The sequence below is a fragment of the Pituophis catenifer genome, unplaced genomic scaffold (assembly GCF_029215685.1).
Source record: "Pituophis catenifer annectens isolate HBS135680 unplaced genomic scaffold, rPitCat1.0.hap2 SCAF_3, whole genome shotgun sequence".
Taxonomy (NCBI): domain Eukaryota; kingdom Metazoa; phylum Chordata; class Lepidosauria; order Squamata; family Colubridae; genus Pituophis; species Pituophis catenifer.
In genome coordinates, this window is record NW_027256883.1 from 25,998,888 (window position 1) to 26,015,939 (window position 17,052).

The 17,052-nt window shown below is 39.7% G+C and overlaps 1 protein-coding gene across 4 annotated transcripts; it reads left to right on the forward strand.

Annotated features, from left to right (window-relative positions):
- The first annotated feature begins 2,146 nt into the window (after positions 1-2,146).
- PABPC1 (poly(A) binding protein cytoplasmic 1) lies at positions 2,147-15,736 on the forward strand. Of its 4 annotated transcripts, none has more exons than XM_070940412.1 (15): positions 2,147-2,864; positions 7,176-7,369; positions 7,467-7,582; positions 8,075-8,214; positions 9,945-10,039; positions 10,272-10,409; positions 10,496-10,591; positions 11,213-11,485; positions 11,771-11,861; positions 12,286-12,396; positions 12,771-12,925; positions 13,452-13,536; positions 14,234-14,364; positions 14,466-14,559; positions 15,304-15,736. In XM_070940412.1, the coding sequence occupies exons 1-14, from the start codon at positions 2,672-2,674 to the stop codon at positions 14,556-14,558; spliced, it is 1,911 nt and encodes a 636-aa protein (XP_070796513.1). In that variant the 5' UTR covers positions 2,147-2,671; the 3' UTR covers position 14,559; positions 15,304-15,736. The 4 variants fall into 4 exon arrangements, with proteins under 4 accessions (XP_070796513.1, XP_070796514.1, XP_070796516.1 ...); XM_070940413.1 differs by having other exon boundaries at positions 12,289-12,396; XM_070940415.1 differs by having other exon boundaries at positions 8,075-8,205.
- The last annotated feature ends 1,316 nt before the right edge of the window (positions 15,737-17,052 follow it).

A 17,052-nucleotide genomic window follows, 5' to 3' on the forward strand; every position in this document is an offset into this window, starting at 1 on the left:
AAAATTGTGCATGGAGTAAAATGACAATATTATTATTATTATTATTATTATTATTATTATTATTATATTAGTTCAATTTATATGCCTTTTTCCGGAGACTCAGGGCGGCTTACAACGCATTAAGCAATAGCCTTCATACTTTTGTATATACCTGCTTAGTAGGGCTTTCACACACACCCCAAGCGGTGTTCTTTTTATACAGTCAGTTTATTGCCCCCACAAACCGGGTCCTCATTTTACCTACCTTGAAAGGATGGAAAGCTGAGTCAACCTTGAGCCTGGTGAGAATTGAACTCGCAGTAATTGCAGGCAGCTGGCAGCTAAATGCTACTTTTAACAGTAGTTTAGTCTGCTGCGCCACCAGGCTCCTATATGGATCTCATCAGTTGTTTAGTGTAGTTATAGTTAGTATAGTTAATGAGTATATAAAGTATTGGCTTGGAACATGAATGTATTTGTATTCTGTATGCAGATGATACATGCTGTTGGCTGAAAATGATTTGACAGTATGCATCTGAAGATTAATATATCAAAAACATGAATTTTGCTTGAAGGGAAAATAGAGTGTATAATATCTATCTAGCTCATAATTGTTTATTAAAGAATGAAAAATCAATGGAGAAAAATTTAAGATACAAAAATACTGGTAAAATTTGGATAGTAAGTGATCTATGGACATAAGTGTCTGAAAATGGCTTAAGAGTATACTTTTGTCTACTTTGCTCAGTGAAAGTAAGGATTAGACATGTCAAGAAAACAGAAAAAGCATTTGAATATAGTGAGATCCTTAGTATCTACATGATAGAATAAAGAAAGATAAGTAGAATAAATAGGCCCTGGATGAATAAGGATTGAGGGCAAATGTGAATAATACGCATGAAATAAATGTGCTATGGTTTGAGAGTACAAAGTATGAGGATTAAATCACAAAGGAAAATATATGACACATAAACATGCTAAGGGGAAGACAGAGAAAGCCATGTTAGATGGAGTTGATGAAATTCTCATGAAAGAACGGTGACATTGTTAAAAAAAACAAAAGGTAATGTATGAGGTATTGGTATAATCCAGATTATTTTTTTCTTTCACCCGCTGCCTTTTAATATTTTTTGCTCACTACTGTTCATTTTCTCACTATAACACTTCACCCCAAAAGGCATAATATGTGTGGATGTATGTGGACTTTATAGGAAAGTAAGTGAGAGCCAGTTTGGTGTAGTGGTTTAAGGCATCAGATGGCTGGGAAGCAGATCATGAGCTCTAAGCCCACTTTGGGCACGAAGCCAGCTGGATGACCTTGGGCCAGGCACTTTCTATCAGCCCTAAGAAGGAGTTAATGGCAAACCACTTCTGAACTGTTTCTGAGAATCCAACACAATTGAACGGAAGAAAAAAAAAATCAGTACATTAATTTGTTCATCAGGAAACTTTTACAGTATATAAATCAACTCAGTTCTAAAGGTGCTTTTTCAAGAGGCAACTGGACTTTCTGATTTTTCTTTGAAGACCTTTCGCTTCTTGGATGAGAAGCGAAACGTCTTCAAAGAAAAATAAGAAAGTCCAGTTGCCTCTTGAAAAAGCACCTTTGGGACTACCATGACCTGGCTGACTGAGAATCGCCATAGACAATTCAATTCTAAGATTTTGGTTAAAAAAAAAATAAAATCCTTCACGTGTCTGTCTTCGGGTCCGTCGGTTTAACTATAATTCGCCTTCAAAAAAATCGCAAGTTTCTTGTCCGAACTTTGCATAACGCTGCTTTTCCCGAAAAGGAAGACTATGACGGGTATGCCGTTACGTAATCGAGCGGAAAGCGCATGCGTTTCTCGGGCTACTTCTCGACAGCCCCTTCAGTCATACCCTCCTTCCTTGGTCATAGGTCTGTGAACTGAACCCCTCCTTTGCCTCTACCAACTGCTCATGCGCCCTCGGCTGCCCAAATTTGGGCACCTGCGTCTCCTCGTAAAGGGCGACGTGCTACCTAAGCGCTGCGCGCTGTTGCCCCGCCCCTTCCTCCGAGCGCTCTTCCCACCCCCCCAGCCTCTGGAGGCGACGCATGCGCACAGAAGCTTCTCAGTGCGTGGCGTGCTGTGCGGTGGAGGCGGCTGGGGGCGGGGCGGCTATATATAGTGCTTGGCTGGGGCGGTGGCCTCCCCCTTGTCCCCCGGCCGATGACGGTGCTGTGTGCACAGTGTGTGTGCTCCGGCCTTCCCCGGACACACCAGCTCTGCCGCACCATTTACTACTAGAAGAAAAAAAAAACCTTTAAAAATCCAAAAAAAAATTTAAAATCCGAAAAAAATATTTTAAAAAAATCCTTCGCCTTACTACCCGCCCCCACCTGCAACCGGCCGGTTTGGTATAAAATAACCCGGTGAAGCGAAGCGAAGTCCCGGACCCGGCTTAGCCGAGAGGAGACCCGCCCAAACCACCTCCATCCACGCAACAGCAGCAGGAGGAAGAAGACCCGCCAGCAGCGGTAACAGCAGCAGCAACAGGACCACCTGCTCCTCCGCTCGCCAGCAGCCCCGAGCGCTCGAGCAAGCCGCCAACCGTCGCCAACCGCCGCCGCGGAGCCGTTGGGTTTAGAACCCGCCGGCCCGTCGCGGCCTCCTCGGCGCTCGCGAATCTACCCAGCCGCCTCTTTCCCCCTCCCCGTCCCCCCGCCAGCATGAACCCCAGCGCTCCCAGCTACCCGATGGCCTCGCTCTACGTGGGCGACCTGCACCCCGATGTCACCGAGGCCATGCTCTACGAGAAGTTCAGCCCCGCCGGGCCCATCCTCTCCATCCGCGTCTGCAGGGACATGATCACCCGGCGCTCGCTAGGCTACGCCTATGTCAACTTCCAGCAGCCCGCCGACGGTGAGGAAGCGAGGGAGGGTCGCGGGGGGGGGGGGCGGGTTAGAGGAAAGGGGGTCTTGCCCCCCTCCCCCACGCGGGCGTTCCCTGGATCCACTTTCCCGAGCCCACCACATGGGGGGAAAGGAGAAGGACGGGAGGGGAAGGGAGGACACGTGGGAAACGAGACAGCCGAGTTTCGGTCTCCGGCGTGGGAAGGAAAGCCACGGAGGGCTCTTCTTCCCTCGGGGCTCCGGCCGACGGCCGCTGCCGCTGCCTTTCTTTCGCTGTCCCCACGCGAACCCCGGCTTAGCCTTCCCCGCGACTGCCTCCATTTTTTTACAGTCGGCGCCGTCTCCCTGTCTCGGGCCTATCCCTTCCCGCGCCTGCCTCGGCTGGAATCCCCCCCGCGCTCGGGATAGCAGGCAGGCGTGGGGGAGGGAGAGGAGAGAGAGAAAGGACGGCGAGGGAGGCCCGCACGCGATGCCCCCTACTTGGGCTTCCGTTTAAGGGGGAATCGATCGCGCCGTTTGCGGGAAACGAGGAGGAGGAGGAGGTGTGCGGGAAGGGAGACTTGCCAGCCCTCGTGGCAGGACACCGAAAGTGAAGGGTGAGGCCTTGGGCCGTTGAAAGGCCTTTTTCGGCCCTTCACTTCCGCGAAGGGTTACGCAGACTTCGGGATCACGAGGCAGGGCCTTAAAATGTCCCCCGCAAGGGCGTGTCGGGAGCTGGCTTCCGCCGGCGAAAGGCGCTGAGTCCGGACCGCTGATGAAAGGCAGCCTGGCGGAAATTCCACTTTAATTATAAGTTTGAAAGTCGTGGAAGGAGGAAGAATAAAGGCGGAAGCGAGGCCCTGAACCTGCAGTTACTGAAACCAGTTATAGGCCGTGTTTAATTATCCTTTCCTTTCCTCCTATGGAGTACTTTTTTTTTTTTCTTTTTTGCCCCGTGGGTCTGGAGAGCAACGATGAGCCGCATTCCCCGTATTAAAAAGTAAACACGTTCATCTATTTAAACACGGCTTGAAAGCCTACTTTTAAAAATCTTTTTGGTCCACGTCTAAAAGAACATTTTTCTTGATTGTGGCTTTTGAAGCCTTTTGACACTTCAGTTTGCATAAAGCATCTAAAACGTTTTGGCCTCATGACATACATTAAAGAGTAAAATAGCATTGTTTTCCTCCCAGTTCCCTAATTTACTGTCTGAGTGCCCAGAAATTGAGAAAAACTCCTCTCACTTGCCATTGGAGGAGATCTAAGGGAAGCCAGCATAGCTAGACTTTATATTGATGGGAAGGGGATGGGTGGGTGAGCTGTTGTCAAATGAAAGACACCAGGAGTTGGATTTTATTCCTAAATCCTCTTCAAAGTGATTTTGTTTTCTACTTCAAGAGTAGTTGACATACTGAAGCAATAAATACCTATTGGGCTAAAAATGAGTATGATTTTTCTTATTTCATATACACACCTTAATAAGCGCTTGTGTTTTCCATGACCAGTGAAATGAACCAGTGAAGAATAAATGAGATGAATCTGAGGAATAAATGGAATAAAATTGTTTCCTCATTTATTTTGGGTTTATTTAATATACCTTATTTCTTGTGATAATCATATACAATGCATTAAGGGGGGGGGAAATCACATTGCAGATCAGTAAATCATCTATAAGGCATGGAAAACTCGTTTCCAATTTACATTGTCTTGCATGAATTGAAAATGGGAGCCACTGTTTTTTAGTCCTGTAAGCTTGGATTGTCCAAGCATGGCAGTATATTGAAGGACAGATTGTGTATAAATTCAGTCAGCAAATAGTAGTCTGTTCATTGAGGCTGTAGGGATTGCCCAAAAATAGGATTATTTCTAATGATCTGTTTCTCAGAAAGTATTAGAGGTTTTTCCAGCCAACTTCAGTATTTTGCTGAGATGCCTTAGCTGAGGATTCATTTATTCCAGAAAATAATAGCTGTGTTCAGACATCACAGTAAGCTGGAATTCAGAATTCTTTAGAATTCTAGCATGTGTATGAATGAACAATATCTTGGTATATGCTACAAATGCTATTACTTAGTTCTTCTTAAATTAGCTAAATAAACCTGAATGTTCAGAGTTTGGGTTAAATTAAGTAAACCCTTAGAATGCTCTGCTTTTTTTTCTAAAAGCTTATAGCAGATAAAAACAGCAAACAATGGCTGATGATTCTTATTGGAGAAATAAACTAAAATTTTGCAGTTAATTGGAACTAGTAAGCAACTGTTGATGTCTGAGGGAATAAAATGAGAATTATGAAGCTATACGCACCAGTACATTGTTTATTCACAAAGCTGGACTGAAAGAATTTTAGCTTATTGTTACATCAAATTTAGTTAATGTTTAATAACTAAATTACCATCTCAGGAAAGCTTTGCATTTTCAATGGCTTTAAAAGTGAAAAATAAAGTTATTTAATTAGGTAATTCTGAAATGCTTTTTTTCTTTTGTTAAGACATTATTATTCAGAGGAAAATATATATAAATTCTATACAGACTACAGCATACACAGTTACTGAAAAAAAAACTATTTAGGACTTGCTTAAATGCTTCAGTGAAGTTTTTTGAAAATAACTTGCATTTTTTGAGTTAATAGAATATGTATGCAGCATTATCACTATATTCCTCATTAATGTTATTGAGAGTTCAAACTCTTAGGATTTGAGTAAACATTATGGAGGAAAGCATCTGTACCTTTTGTTAGAATAATTTAAATTGACACACTGTGTTTTCACTGACCTCTACCTCTATTCTTTGCAAATTTTGTACGTATGCAAGAGGGTTGAGCTACCTTTACTGAATTGGCAACTTCCAGGGTATGTGCTCTGCCTTGAAAGCAGCAGGTGGAGCTGTTGTTTCACAGTTGCATTCTAAAAAAACAAAAACCTGAGGTAGCATATTTAACTAGCAGCACTCCATATTTAGGTTAAGATTAAAATCTCTAAGCTCCTGTTGCAGACCAGCAGTTGTTGCTCTCCTGTTTTCCATCAGAGGGCCTATCAGAGCCTGGCTACGTTGTTGCCATTTGTGTTGCTGCACTCTGCATTGTTCCTGAAAGGGCAATAAAACTTATGAACACTATTCATGGTTGCCTGGTTAAACTTTTTAGCTGCTGATATTGACTAACTGTATCTATAACCAACCTGGCTTTACAAGATTTTTTAGGGATGATAGAAACAGTGGGTATAAAAATACGTTTTTATATGTTTAGCAAATTCTAACAGTTATGTACTAAGCCTATGTAATAGTACATATAGTACATAGCAAATTCTAACACTGGTATGCAATAGTGTATAAAGTGATATAGAATGCAAGAGCAGTAGCATTGTTCCTGTAGGTTGTTTTCCTGTTCCTGATAGACAGTTTCTAGATGCTACTGTGTAAGGAAACAATTCATAGATTGCTGGGGAATGGGGAAAACTTTTCCAGTTGTTTCTTTTGGTATGTTGTTCTGTGTTGAGCATAGGTGGATAGGAAGATGCAATCTTGCAAAAAAAAAAGACTAGTTTGCATGAAAATTCATTTTTGAACTTGAGATAGTGCTTTGAAACTTTAATCCCATTGATTCTCATTCTGTCCCCTTTTTGTTATTGGCTAACATTCAGTGGTATTGCAGAAATTTTGTACTTTCTGGTTCATTGGGCAAGGTTTATTGAGTTGCAGATGAAATAGGAATTTGAAAACATATCTTTAGCAAAAATGAACCTTAAAAGTCCTTGTTACCAGTTTCCTTCATTTACTAGAAAATAACCCTTTTATACTGTGGTAATATAAAATTTATTTTACCTTAGTTTGGAAACGCCATGGCGTTATTCCAGTTTTTTATTTTCTAAGAAGAAAATCTATCATACTTCAAGTAATATTTTAGTTATTTTGCTTGTGAGTAGAAATTTATTTAGTACGGTAGCAAGCCAATAACTGCAGAATGATCTTACATCTGTTAAAAACTTCTTGTGACACAAGTTGGTTATATGCTTATTGCAACTTGTAGTACAACAGTATAATATATGGTATTCATTAACCACCTCTTTTTTTAAAATGTCGAGATTAGAAAGTGAATATTACTAGCTGGGTTTTTTTGTTAAGTTTAAAATATAATTTTGTTGGTACAAAATATGACATTGTTTTCCACTTTCAAATGTGTAGCTTGCATCTGCTAAACACTCAACCTTTCCTTTGCTGCTTCCATAATTTTCAGATGAATGAGTAGTCTAATCATTCTTTGGAGTTCAAGAAGCAAACAACAAAGTTGAAGTTATAAACAATGTCATTATTCTATTAGGATTAAAACAATCCTTTTGTTTTACAGCTGAACGAGCTTTAGATACCATGAATTTTGACGTCATTAAAGGCAAGCCAGTGCGTATCATGTGGTCTCAACGTGATCCATCTCTTCGAAAAAGTGGTGTTGGCAACATTTTCATTAAAAACTTGGATAAATCAATTGATAATAAAGCTTTGTATGATACATTTTCAGCTTTCGGAAACATCCTCTCTTGTAAGGTGAGTGGAAAGAAAGCAAAAAATGGGGAAAGGCTTCAGATTGGAATTAACATGATTAGATTCAGTTGATCTCACAAGCATTCCAATACTTTCACAGGTCGTGTGTGATGAGAATGGCTCCAAAGGCTATGGGTTTGTACATTTTGAAACACAAGAAGCTGCAGAAAGAGCTATTGAAAAAATGAACGGAATGCTGCTTAACGATCGTAAAGTGTGAGTACAAAAGTATTTTTCTTTGAGCTTTTAAAAGTTAAATCACGTTTAGAGAAATCTCATTTTACAGAAATCTAAATCAGACACCCTTGTTCCAATGTTGACTTACCTTATTAGAAATATATATCCAGGGGGAAAAAAGAGGGAAAACTTATGTATTGCATAGGAACTGTGAGAGACATAACATGTCACAATCGGGAGGAGTCATACCACACTGCTATGCTTCCCTGGATGGGAAAGCACAGCGGGGTAATATAATTACTCCATTCTGAGAAGTCTGTTGTAAGACAGAGGACTAGACAAGCTTAGTACTCTATTTACCTGAAGGTGTACTGCAGTGTGCTATGGCAGCTGCTCGCATGCAGGAAAATGACACAACATATGGGTGAGCACCTCAGGGATTGATCATAAAGAGTATTCCTTTAGACATAGTCATGTAATGAGCATTTTCAAAATACCTAAGTAGCTTCTTGTCTTGCCTTTAAAAACTAGATTTGTTGGAAGGTTTAAATCACGCAAAGAACGGGAAGCAGAGCTTGGAGCTCGTGCTAAGGAGTTCACTAATGTTTACATCAAGAATTTTGGAGAAGACATGGATGATGAGAGACTGAAAGAACTCTTTGGCAAGTTTGGTAATGTCTTGATCTTTTCATGTATATAAAAACGAGAAGAGTTGGTATCTTACTATAATATTTCTACCCAACTGCAACTCCCTAATGTTAGCTTATATTTATTAGATTTGCATGTTGCCCATCTCATTAAAAACATTAAAACAAATGATAATGATAATTCATAATTGAAAGATGGGGAAAGGGAGCACGAAGTACACGGAGAGAGGTAGGTTCTTTCTTAATCCTCTAGAGGGTGTACTCCCTTTGGAGCCAAAGGCCAACTGACTGATCCAGGTCTTCAGGCCCTTACAGAAGGTCGGGAAGGATGCGGATCTCATCTTGGTGGATATGATGTTCTAAAGGGCAGGAGGCACAGCAGAAAGGGCTCTTCTGGACCCAGCCAGCCAAAATTCCTTGACCAACAGCTCCACAATATGCCCTTTCTCCCAGCAGGGTGGAGTGGGCCAATCCCATTGGGCTGAGACGATTCCTCAGCCTGGGTCCATGCTAAGGAAGGGTTTTAAATGTGATAACCAACATCTTAAATCGTATCCGGAAGAAAACGAGCAGCCAACGCAACTCATAAAACTGGTGTAACATGGGCCAACCTAAAGGCCCCAAGAACTGCTTGTGCCACTTGTAGCATTCTGCACCACTTGTAGCTTCCGAATATACGTCAAGGATAGCCTCATGTAGAACGCATTGCAATAGTCCAGCTTTTAACTGGAGATAGCGGTAACTGAACTAGTAACATTCTACATAGGAATTAAAGAATGTGATTTTGTGGTCACTGTTTTTAATTCATTATTTATTTATTTATATACTGTATTGCCTTTCCACTAAAGACCATTGATGAAAGGCTGATAATGGTAAAAAGAATAAAGTATCATAATTACTTCAACATACCATATATATTCACAGCTAAGCTGACAGTCGAATTATTAACCAAAATACCATGGAAAATGTATCATTCACGGATAAGCTAACTCATATTTTTCATGGTATTTTTGTCAAAAACTCAAGGATCATCTTATGGATGGGCTTAGGCTTGAGTACACACAGTATATTTAATTATAGGTGTTATAACTAATTAAATATACTGTGTGTACTCAAGCCTAAGCCATCCATAAGAAGATCTCACATTCTCACATTCCACGAGTATTTAAATAAACTTATGTCAAAATATCATTTTTATTTGCTGCCATAAACAGTAGAAATACAGCTGTAAAGGTGGGTCCAGACTAATTGCAGGTCTTGATTAGTTTAAATATGTTAAAATTGTACCTTATGAACACTTACCTTCAGAGGAACCCAGAATTGTTTACTCACAGATTTACATTCTGTTTCTGACTTAACTCCTTTAAAACACATGCCTGATGTGCTACATTAAATAGCCACATTAAATAGTACTTTTAACATTGGGCACAATATGTAAGCAACATAGTCTTCCCCAACTATACCATTGATGTCCTGACTGGGATGCTTGTATTTTAAGTGAACCCATTTGGAGGGCAGTAGATAGGGGAAGAGCTTTCCAGAATAAAAAATAAGTTCAGTCCAAAAATACATTCAGTAGTAATTTTTTTATGGTTACTGTAATGTCTTAAGAACTCTAAGGAAGACAAAATGGGTTTATTGTTGGTCTTTCTGATGCTCTCCCATCGTGGAGAATCTTTGTAAACTACGGCACAGATTTTCTCTAAATATGGGTGAGTGGCAAATATATGTAACAAATTTTGTATGCTTTATAGGACCTGCCTTGAGCGTGAAAGTTATGACTGATGAAAGTGGAAAATCCAAAGGCTTTGGCTTTGTCAGTTTTGAGAGACATGAGGATGCCCAAAAAGTAAGGCTGCATTTGATTGTGTGCAAACTATGGAATATTGTGGCGACCAATTTAACTGTGGGACCTTTCTTGTTTTTGTTGATACACATCACATTATGTTAAGTCTTGTCTGTGCTTTTTGCAGTATTGATTTCATATTATCAAATCTTTTATAAGAATTCTTTATGCTTTGAGTATAACATATTTTATATTGAATTACAGCAGTTTAAAGTATATTTTTTTATTTATAAAGGCTGTAGATGAGATGAATGGAAAGGAACTCAATGGGAAGCAAATATATGTTGGACGAGCTCAGAAAAAAGTTGAAAGACAAACAGAGCTTAAACGCAAATTTGAACAAATGAAGCAGGATAGGATTACAAGATACCAGGTAAAATTTCACTCTGATAGTTAATATTTTTGCTGAATTTTTACATTCTTTACAGTTTATGACATTCTTTTTTTTCCTTTGCCAAGGGTGTAAATCTATATGTGAAAAATTTAGATGATGGAATTGATGATGAACGTCTGCGCAAAGAATTTTCACCATTTGGCACAATAACTAGTGCAAAGGTAAGCAGCTCAGTTGGGAATTGGAAAATTGCTTACCTGTCATCAGTCTAGTCAGTAGGCTACATGGAAGGACCACATAATTCAAGTGTAGCCATCTGTATTATCAGGGTTTAGTCAGTCATCAGTAGAAGTGCAAATGGTTACAGTCTATAGCAGGGGTGTCAAACTCAAGGTACTTAGATCTGGCCCGTGGGACTGCTCTGGAAACAGTGAAGGACCGGCCCGCGGTGTTTCAGGAGCTCCTCCTGAAAAGGAGCTCCCGAGCTTCATTTTTGGCTGCTACAACCTCCTGCAACCTTCTGCCAATGAAAACGGAGCTCGGAAGGACCACCCGAGCTCTGTTTTCACTGGCAGAGGGTTGCAGGAGACTGGCAGCTGAAATGAGGGTCGGGAGCCCCTTTTTGCTGGCAGAGCGCTCGGGCCACTGCAGGCACCCCCGATAGGAGTGACATTGAGTTGGCCATGTCAACCCTGCGCCCCTCCCCCCAGCCTCCAAAGTCAAACACAACCCTGATACGGCCCTCAATGAAATTGAGTTTGACATCCTTGATTTATACAGACATACAGTGTGATGCAGTGCTCAGATACAATGTTTTTAAGCTTGTGTGTTTCTTTTGATAGGTCATGATGGAAGGAGGCCGCAGTAAAGGATTTGGGTTTGTCTGCTTTTCTTCACCGGAAGAAGCAACCAAAGCAGTAACAGAAATGAATGGTAGAATTGTGGCCACCAAACCACTATATGTGGCTTTAGCTCAACGTAAAGAGGAACGCCAGGCTCACCTCACCAACCAATATATGCAGAGAATGGCAAGTGTGAGAGCAGTGCCCAATCCTGTCATCAACCCTTACCAACCAGCACCTCCTTCAGGTTATTTCATGGCAGCTATCCCGCAGGTATGATTCGAAACTCTCCCTATTAAACTTAAATTCAGTGTGTGTGTGTGTGTGTGTGTGTGTGTATAGTCGGTGTAGCTTTGTGCGAGATACATGGTGGCTATTAAAATAATTGTCTCTACTGCTTTAGAAAGCCTTCAGAATTTTTATATGGAATAGTTAAGCTTAAATGGAATAATGCTTAATTTCATACTAAATTTCATAATGCTGCAGCTTTGTGAATACTGGCTTGAGCTCTTGAAGGAAAGGCAGAATATAAATCAACTATTTTTTTTTCCTCAACAGACACAAAACCGTGCAGCCTACTATCCTACTAGCCAGATTACTCAACTTAGACCAAGTCCTCGCTGGACTGCTCAGGGTGCCAGACCTCATCGTAAGTGACTCTGTTTTCTTACATAATTTATTATTTGTATTTGTTGAATTTAGATACTTCCCTTCTCACAGAGTGACTCTGGCGATGTATAATTAAAACACAAAACCCTAATCCTAACCCTAAAGATTGAATAAAAATGTAATCAGTTAAACAACCAGATAAAAACAAGAACAGAATAAGCTACAAGGTGGAAGGTGGGCTTCAAGGTGCCAATTACCCCAAGGGCTGCATGCTCCTTAGTGAGTTCTATGCAAGTTGGCAGGGCCAGGTCTTCAAGCTCTTTCGAAAGCCCGGGGGGGGGGGGCACTCACCTGTGGAAGGAGAGTATTCCAGAGGGTGGACAAAGAAAGCCTGGACTCTGTCAGGTGAACGGTGGGTTTACTTTTATTAATTTCTAAAATACATGCTTAAATTATCTTAAAAGCAGCTTTCCAGAATATGCCAGGTGCCATCCGCCCTACAGCTCCCAGACCACCATTTAGTACCATGAGGCCAGCTTCACAAGTTACACGAGTCATGTCAACACAGCGTGTTGGTGAGTTCTGAAAGGCTTTTTACTTTAATTTTTAAACAACAAGGCAAGTTGGAAGCATTGGCAGTAAGGTTAAAAAAATACAAAGAAGGATAGTGAGACAGCGTGCCTAGTTTTCTTTAATTCCCTTTTTTTGTCATTTATGTTATGCATAATGTTGTTATACCAAAAAGGGATTGCATGATGTATATACATGATGGATATGTATATACTCTAATTACATCAGAGTAATTCATGAAACATATGCAATTCAGTTGCGCTTTCAAGTTTGAATGTCATATATTTTTTAAAACCCTTAAGCAAAAATTGTGCAAGCAGACTTACTGTCGTACAGTTGAAAAGTGTTGTCTCTTAGCTTGAAATCGTTTTCTTTTCAGCAAACACATCAACACAGACTATGGGTCCACGTCCAGCAGCAGCAGCCGCTGCAGCCACTCCAGCTGTACGCACTGTCCCACAGTATAAGTATGCTGCGGGGGTTCGCAATCCTCAGCAGCATCTTAACACACAGCCTCAGGTTGCTATGCAGCAGGTAAGCATGAAAACTATGGGACAACCTTAAAAGTTGGGGTAACAGCTGGAACCTAGGCATAATTAGAAATATCTAAAACATATTCAAATAAAATGTGAAAGCAGGCATGGGATGGATTTCTAGTCAAAATTTCTTTATTACTCAAGAAAAGGATGAACTTGCTGGCCATATAGTAAAATTATGTTGTCAGTAAGCACATTTGTTATCTCCAAGTAGAGTCTGTTATATTCTAGTGAAGGGCTGTCAAACTGCCGGCCCATGGGCCGGATGTGTCACGCACTGGCCACGCCCACACCTGGTTTAGCGAAGGGGGGGAGTCCTGATACATCACATGACATTGCCATGATGGTGTGAGTTTGACCCCCCTGTTCTACTGAATTATTTGCTATTCAGATGCAGCATTCTGCTCTTTGTGGTATTCAGATCTGAGTGATTGAATGAGAATAATGCAGGTTTAATCAGTATATTATTTGATGTAAAATCATCGAACAAATTAGTTAACTTATTCAATGTTTTGAAATTCAAGCCTGCTGTCCATGTACAAGGTCAGGAACCATTGACTGCTTCCATGTTGGCTTCTGCCCCTCCACAAGAACAAAAGCAGATGTTGGGTAAGTTGCTATTAATATCATGTGAACATGGGGAGAATGGGAAAGCAGGTTTTGATGTGTCATGTTGAGAGCATGGAAGGAAAGTTGCAGCAATATATTTGAACTGACTGCAGAAGAAAGATAACAGCTGGTGGCACCGCCTATTTATCAGTGTTCCTGGCCACTTGCATAGTTTTTCTTACTGCATTATCTAAAGGCAAGGAGTGAAATTACATTTCTGTAAGCAGAAGTCTTCTATGCAGGCATGCACTTTGGATTCAGTCCTCAGATGTCCCAGAAGATGGGTCACGCATCCCTTCTGACATTCTTTTTTAAACGTTGTTGACATTATTTAATTTTCCACTATTACATATCGAGTTGACTCAGCTGAAAGTTACATAGAGGAAAGAAAATGTTCAAGTGTTAGATGGAAGAAGCTAGTTACAGAGTTAACAGGATCAATGAGGATATCAAGAGAAGCAATTTCTTAATAATCCAAATCATTTTATTGATAAGGGCACTAGCTGTTCAAAATTGCAATCTTCAAGATCCTCCTGCTATGAGGACCTTTGAGTTTATTCTCTTAACTAGCTTGTTCTGTCAAAAGAAAAATTTAATTTTTGCAGTAGTGGAACTGAACTAATGAAATAGTTCCATTTAGGATAGATACACAGATCATGCAGTCTTGTAAAGTCACGAATTGTGAATTGTTTTCTAGGAGAACGTCTGTTCCCTCTTATCCAAGCCATGCATCCTACTTTGGCGGGTAAAATAACTGGTATGTTGCTAGAAATTGACAACTCCGAACTTCTTCACATGCTTGAGTCTCCTGAATCCCTTCGTTCGAAGGTAGGCAGATTCTTCAGTTTGTGTTTGTTTTCTTCTTTTGGAATCCAGCCTATTTTCTTTTTTAACAGAAATCGTAGTAATTCAATTTTCCCCTTAACCAGGTTGATGAAGCTGTAGCCGTACTGCAAGCCCATCAAGCTAAAGAAGCTGCTCAGAAAGCAGTTAACAATCCAGCAGGAGTTCCAAGTGTCTAATGTAAGTATTCATGAGAATAGGCTTCATATGGGAAATAAATTAGAGTTGCATTTCATTGCAGGCAATTGGCTTTGCGCGTCATAGTAGGCTGTTAACTTTTATCCAGTATACTGGAAGTCTAGTTAGACGTTTTATTCATGCTGAATTTCCTTAGCAACAATTACTACTGTATCTGTATCCTGAGATCTAGATAACTATAGATAAGGATTTCCATGTAGAACAATGGGAACCTTGTTGCTTGGCAAGTGATAGATTATTACTGGAATTCAATTATCTCTGGGATTTGTATTCAACAGGCATTGGTTTTTGGCTCGAAACAAGATTTATCAGTGATAGATATAAGGCCATAGATGTTGTAGCCTTAATTCTGTCAGAATTGAGAAGTATACATTGCCATGTATGGAATCTGTAGGCTGGCAAGATTAATTTAGAAAACTGCATTCAGACATTCCGAAAGCCAATGGCATGCATCTAGCTTCCAGTCATTGTTAATGGAAATATTTAACTAATATGGCCAGATGCCTTTCTGCTTCTTTAATTTTTGTTCATGATGAGATGGTAGTAGCCAGTGAGCTTTGCAGTTCTCCCATCACATGTTTGCTTTAGTGGCCATTTCACTTCCAGTTTGAAGAACAGATTTATTAAGAGGGCATAGAATGTTTTTGAAACTTAGAAATAATGCACTAACAGTGAAATGGGCCTCAAGATAATGTGTTTCTTTGTTCTTATATTTTTTTATTACAGAAGACCCAGGACTACGTATTATTATATCGCTTCACCGAAGAAAAAAATCTAAACATGGAAAAACTACTAAATATTGAGAAAAACATTGCAAAATATAAAATAAATAAAAAAAGGAAAGGAAACTTTGAAGCTTATGTACACAACAAATGCCAGGACTAGCAAAACTGCTAGTCCTAGATTACCTATTGAATTAAAATCCAAAAAAAAAATAGCAAAAGTTAAAAAACAAATTAATGTTTTATAAACCCGGGGAAAAGAATTTTCAGCACAGTACAAAAAATTTAAAGCATTCCTTTCTTTAATTTTGTAATTTACTGTGGAAAAGCTCAGAATATCACTACTGTTGTAGTTAGCAGTAAGGATTGATAGCTGAGCAAAGAACCATAATTTGGATTATAAAATTCTTGCTTTAATAAAAATTCCTTAAACATTGGCATTTTGAATATTTTTTCTTCTTTTAATGACCTTGTCAAACAATAGCATGAATTTATAAAGTCCTATACTACAAGTTCAGATAATTTTATATTACACTATTAACAGGTTGATTGTAAATTTGAAAATTGACTATAAACAGCTAGTTTTATTCTTAATACAGAATTCTGAAAGAAAACAGTTGGTTTATTCAGGTTATTACCTAAAACAATGGATACTCATTGGCTATTTTTAGTTTAATTAATTTCAATAATACGATTCTTAGGGATACACTGAAATGTAATATAAATAGGTTTAAATCAATCCCTCATTGCTATTTAAAAAGCTATTACATTTGGGAATCAAAATAGATTCAGAATGTTCATAATGACAGCAGATCTGATAGAACAGGTAGATGAATTAGAGCAAATATTGACAATGACATTGCCTGAATTAAATGAGGTAACATTCAAATATTTGTAAGAAGTAAGAGTAAGGGAGTAAATTGAACCGGATGCACTGGTTCTTTTTGCAAATTAATATTTTCCCATTGTTGCATGGTTTAATCAAGCTGGGATTAAATAATTACTGTTGAAAAAGCAAAGTAATGGAACACAGGACACCAAAAGCAGTTGTTTTGCTACTTATCTGTGAGCATCAGGCTATGCTATCCTGTCTTTGTAATTAGGATAAATGGTATTTATTTGATAATCTGTGCTGCAGCATGACATTAAGACTGAATTCTTATGGAAATGGATACACACTTTTAGGTTAGACTTGTAGGTAGCATCTCTTCAGTTTTTCTACTTATGGTATGCCACCAGGTGGTGGTGTAGTCCTGTAGTCCTGAAAGTATTTGAGAAATAAGATAATTATATAAATAAATCAAGTGGGATCCATTCTGTGACTGGCTTGGTTCACCTGCCATCAGTTGTTCTTGCTATGTGACCAGCCCATTTCCATTTCAATTCTTTTACTCTCTTGATGATACACTCTTGTTTGATCTTTAATTCATGTGCAGGTCTTTCTATCTTGCCTTGTAATGCCGAGTATGTATCTTTCCATGGCTTTTTCCGCCACTCTTAGCTTTTGTATCAATTGTGAGGTTAATGTCCATGTTTCACTGGCATATGTTAGAGCAGGTAGGTCACACTTATTGAAAACCTTTTTCTTCAGGCATAGGGGGAGGAGGTTCTTGAAAATTATGCTTAGCTTGCTGAATACCTGCCAATCACATTTAACACATTATTCAATTTCTTTATTGTATCAGCTTCCACTGAGATCTGTTGGCCAAGGTATATGTAGTGGTCTACGTAGACCACTACATGGATCCCACTT

Bases quoted from the DNA above. Each gene is read 5' to 3' on its own strand.
- PABPC1 (XM_070940412.1), top strand. From the start codon at position 2,672: ATGAACCCCAGCGCTCCCAGCTACCCGATGGCCTCGCTCTACGTGGGC. The intron at 10,592-11,212 runs GTAAGCAGCTCA...TTCTTTTGATAG, and splicing joins GCACAATAACTAGTGCAAAG to GTCATGATGGAAGGAGGCCG. The intron at 12,397-12,770 runs GTGAGTTCTGAA...TTTTCTTTTCAG, and splicing joins CATGTCAACACAGCGTGTTG to CAAACACATCAACACAGACT.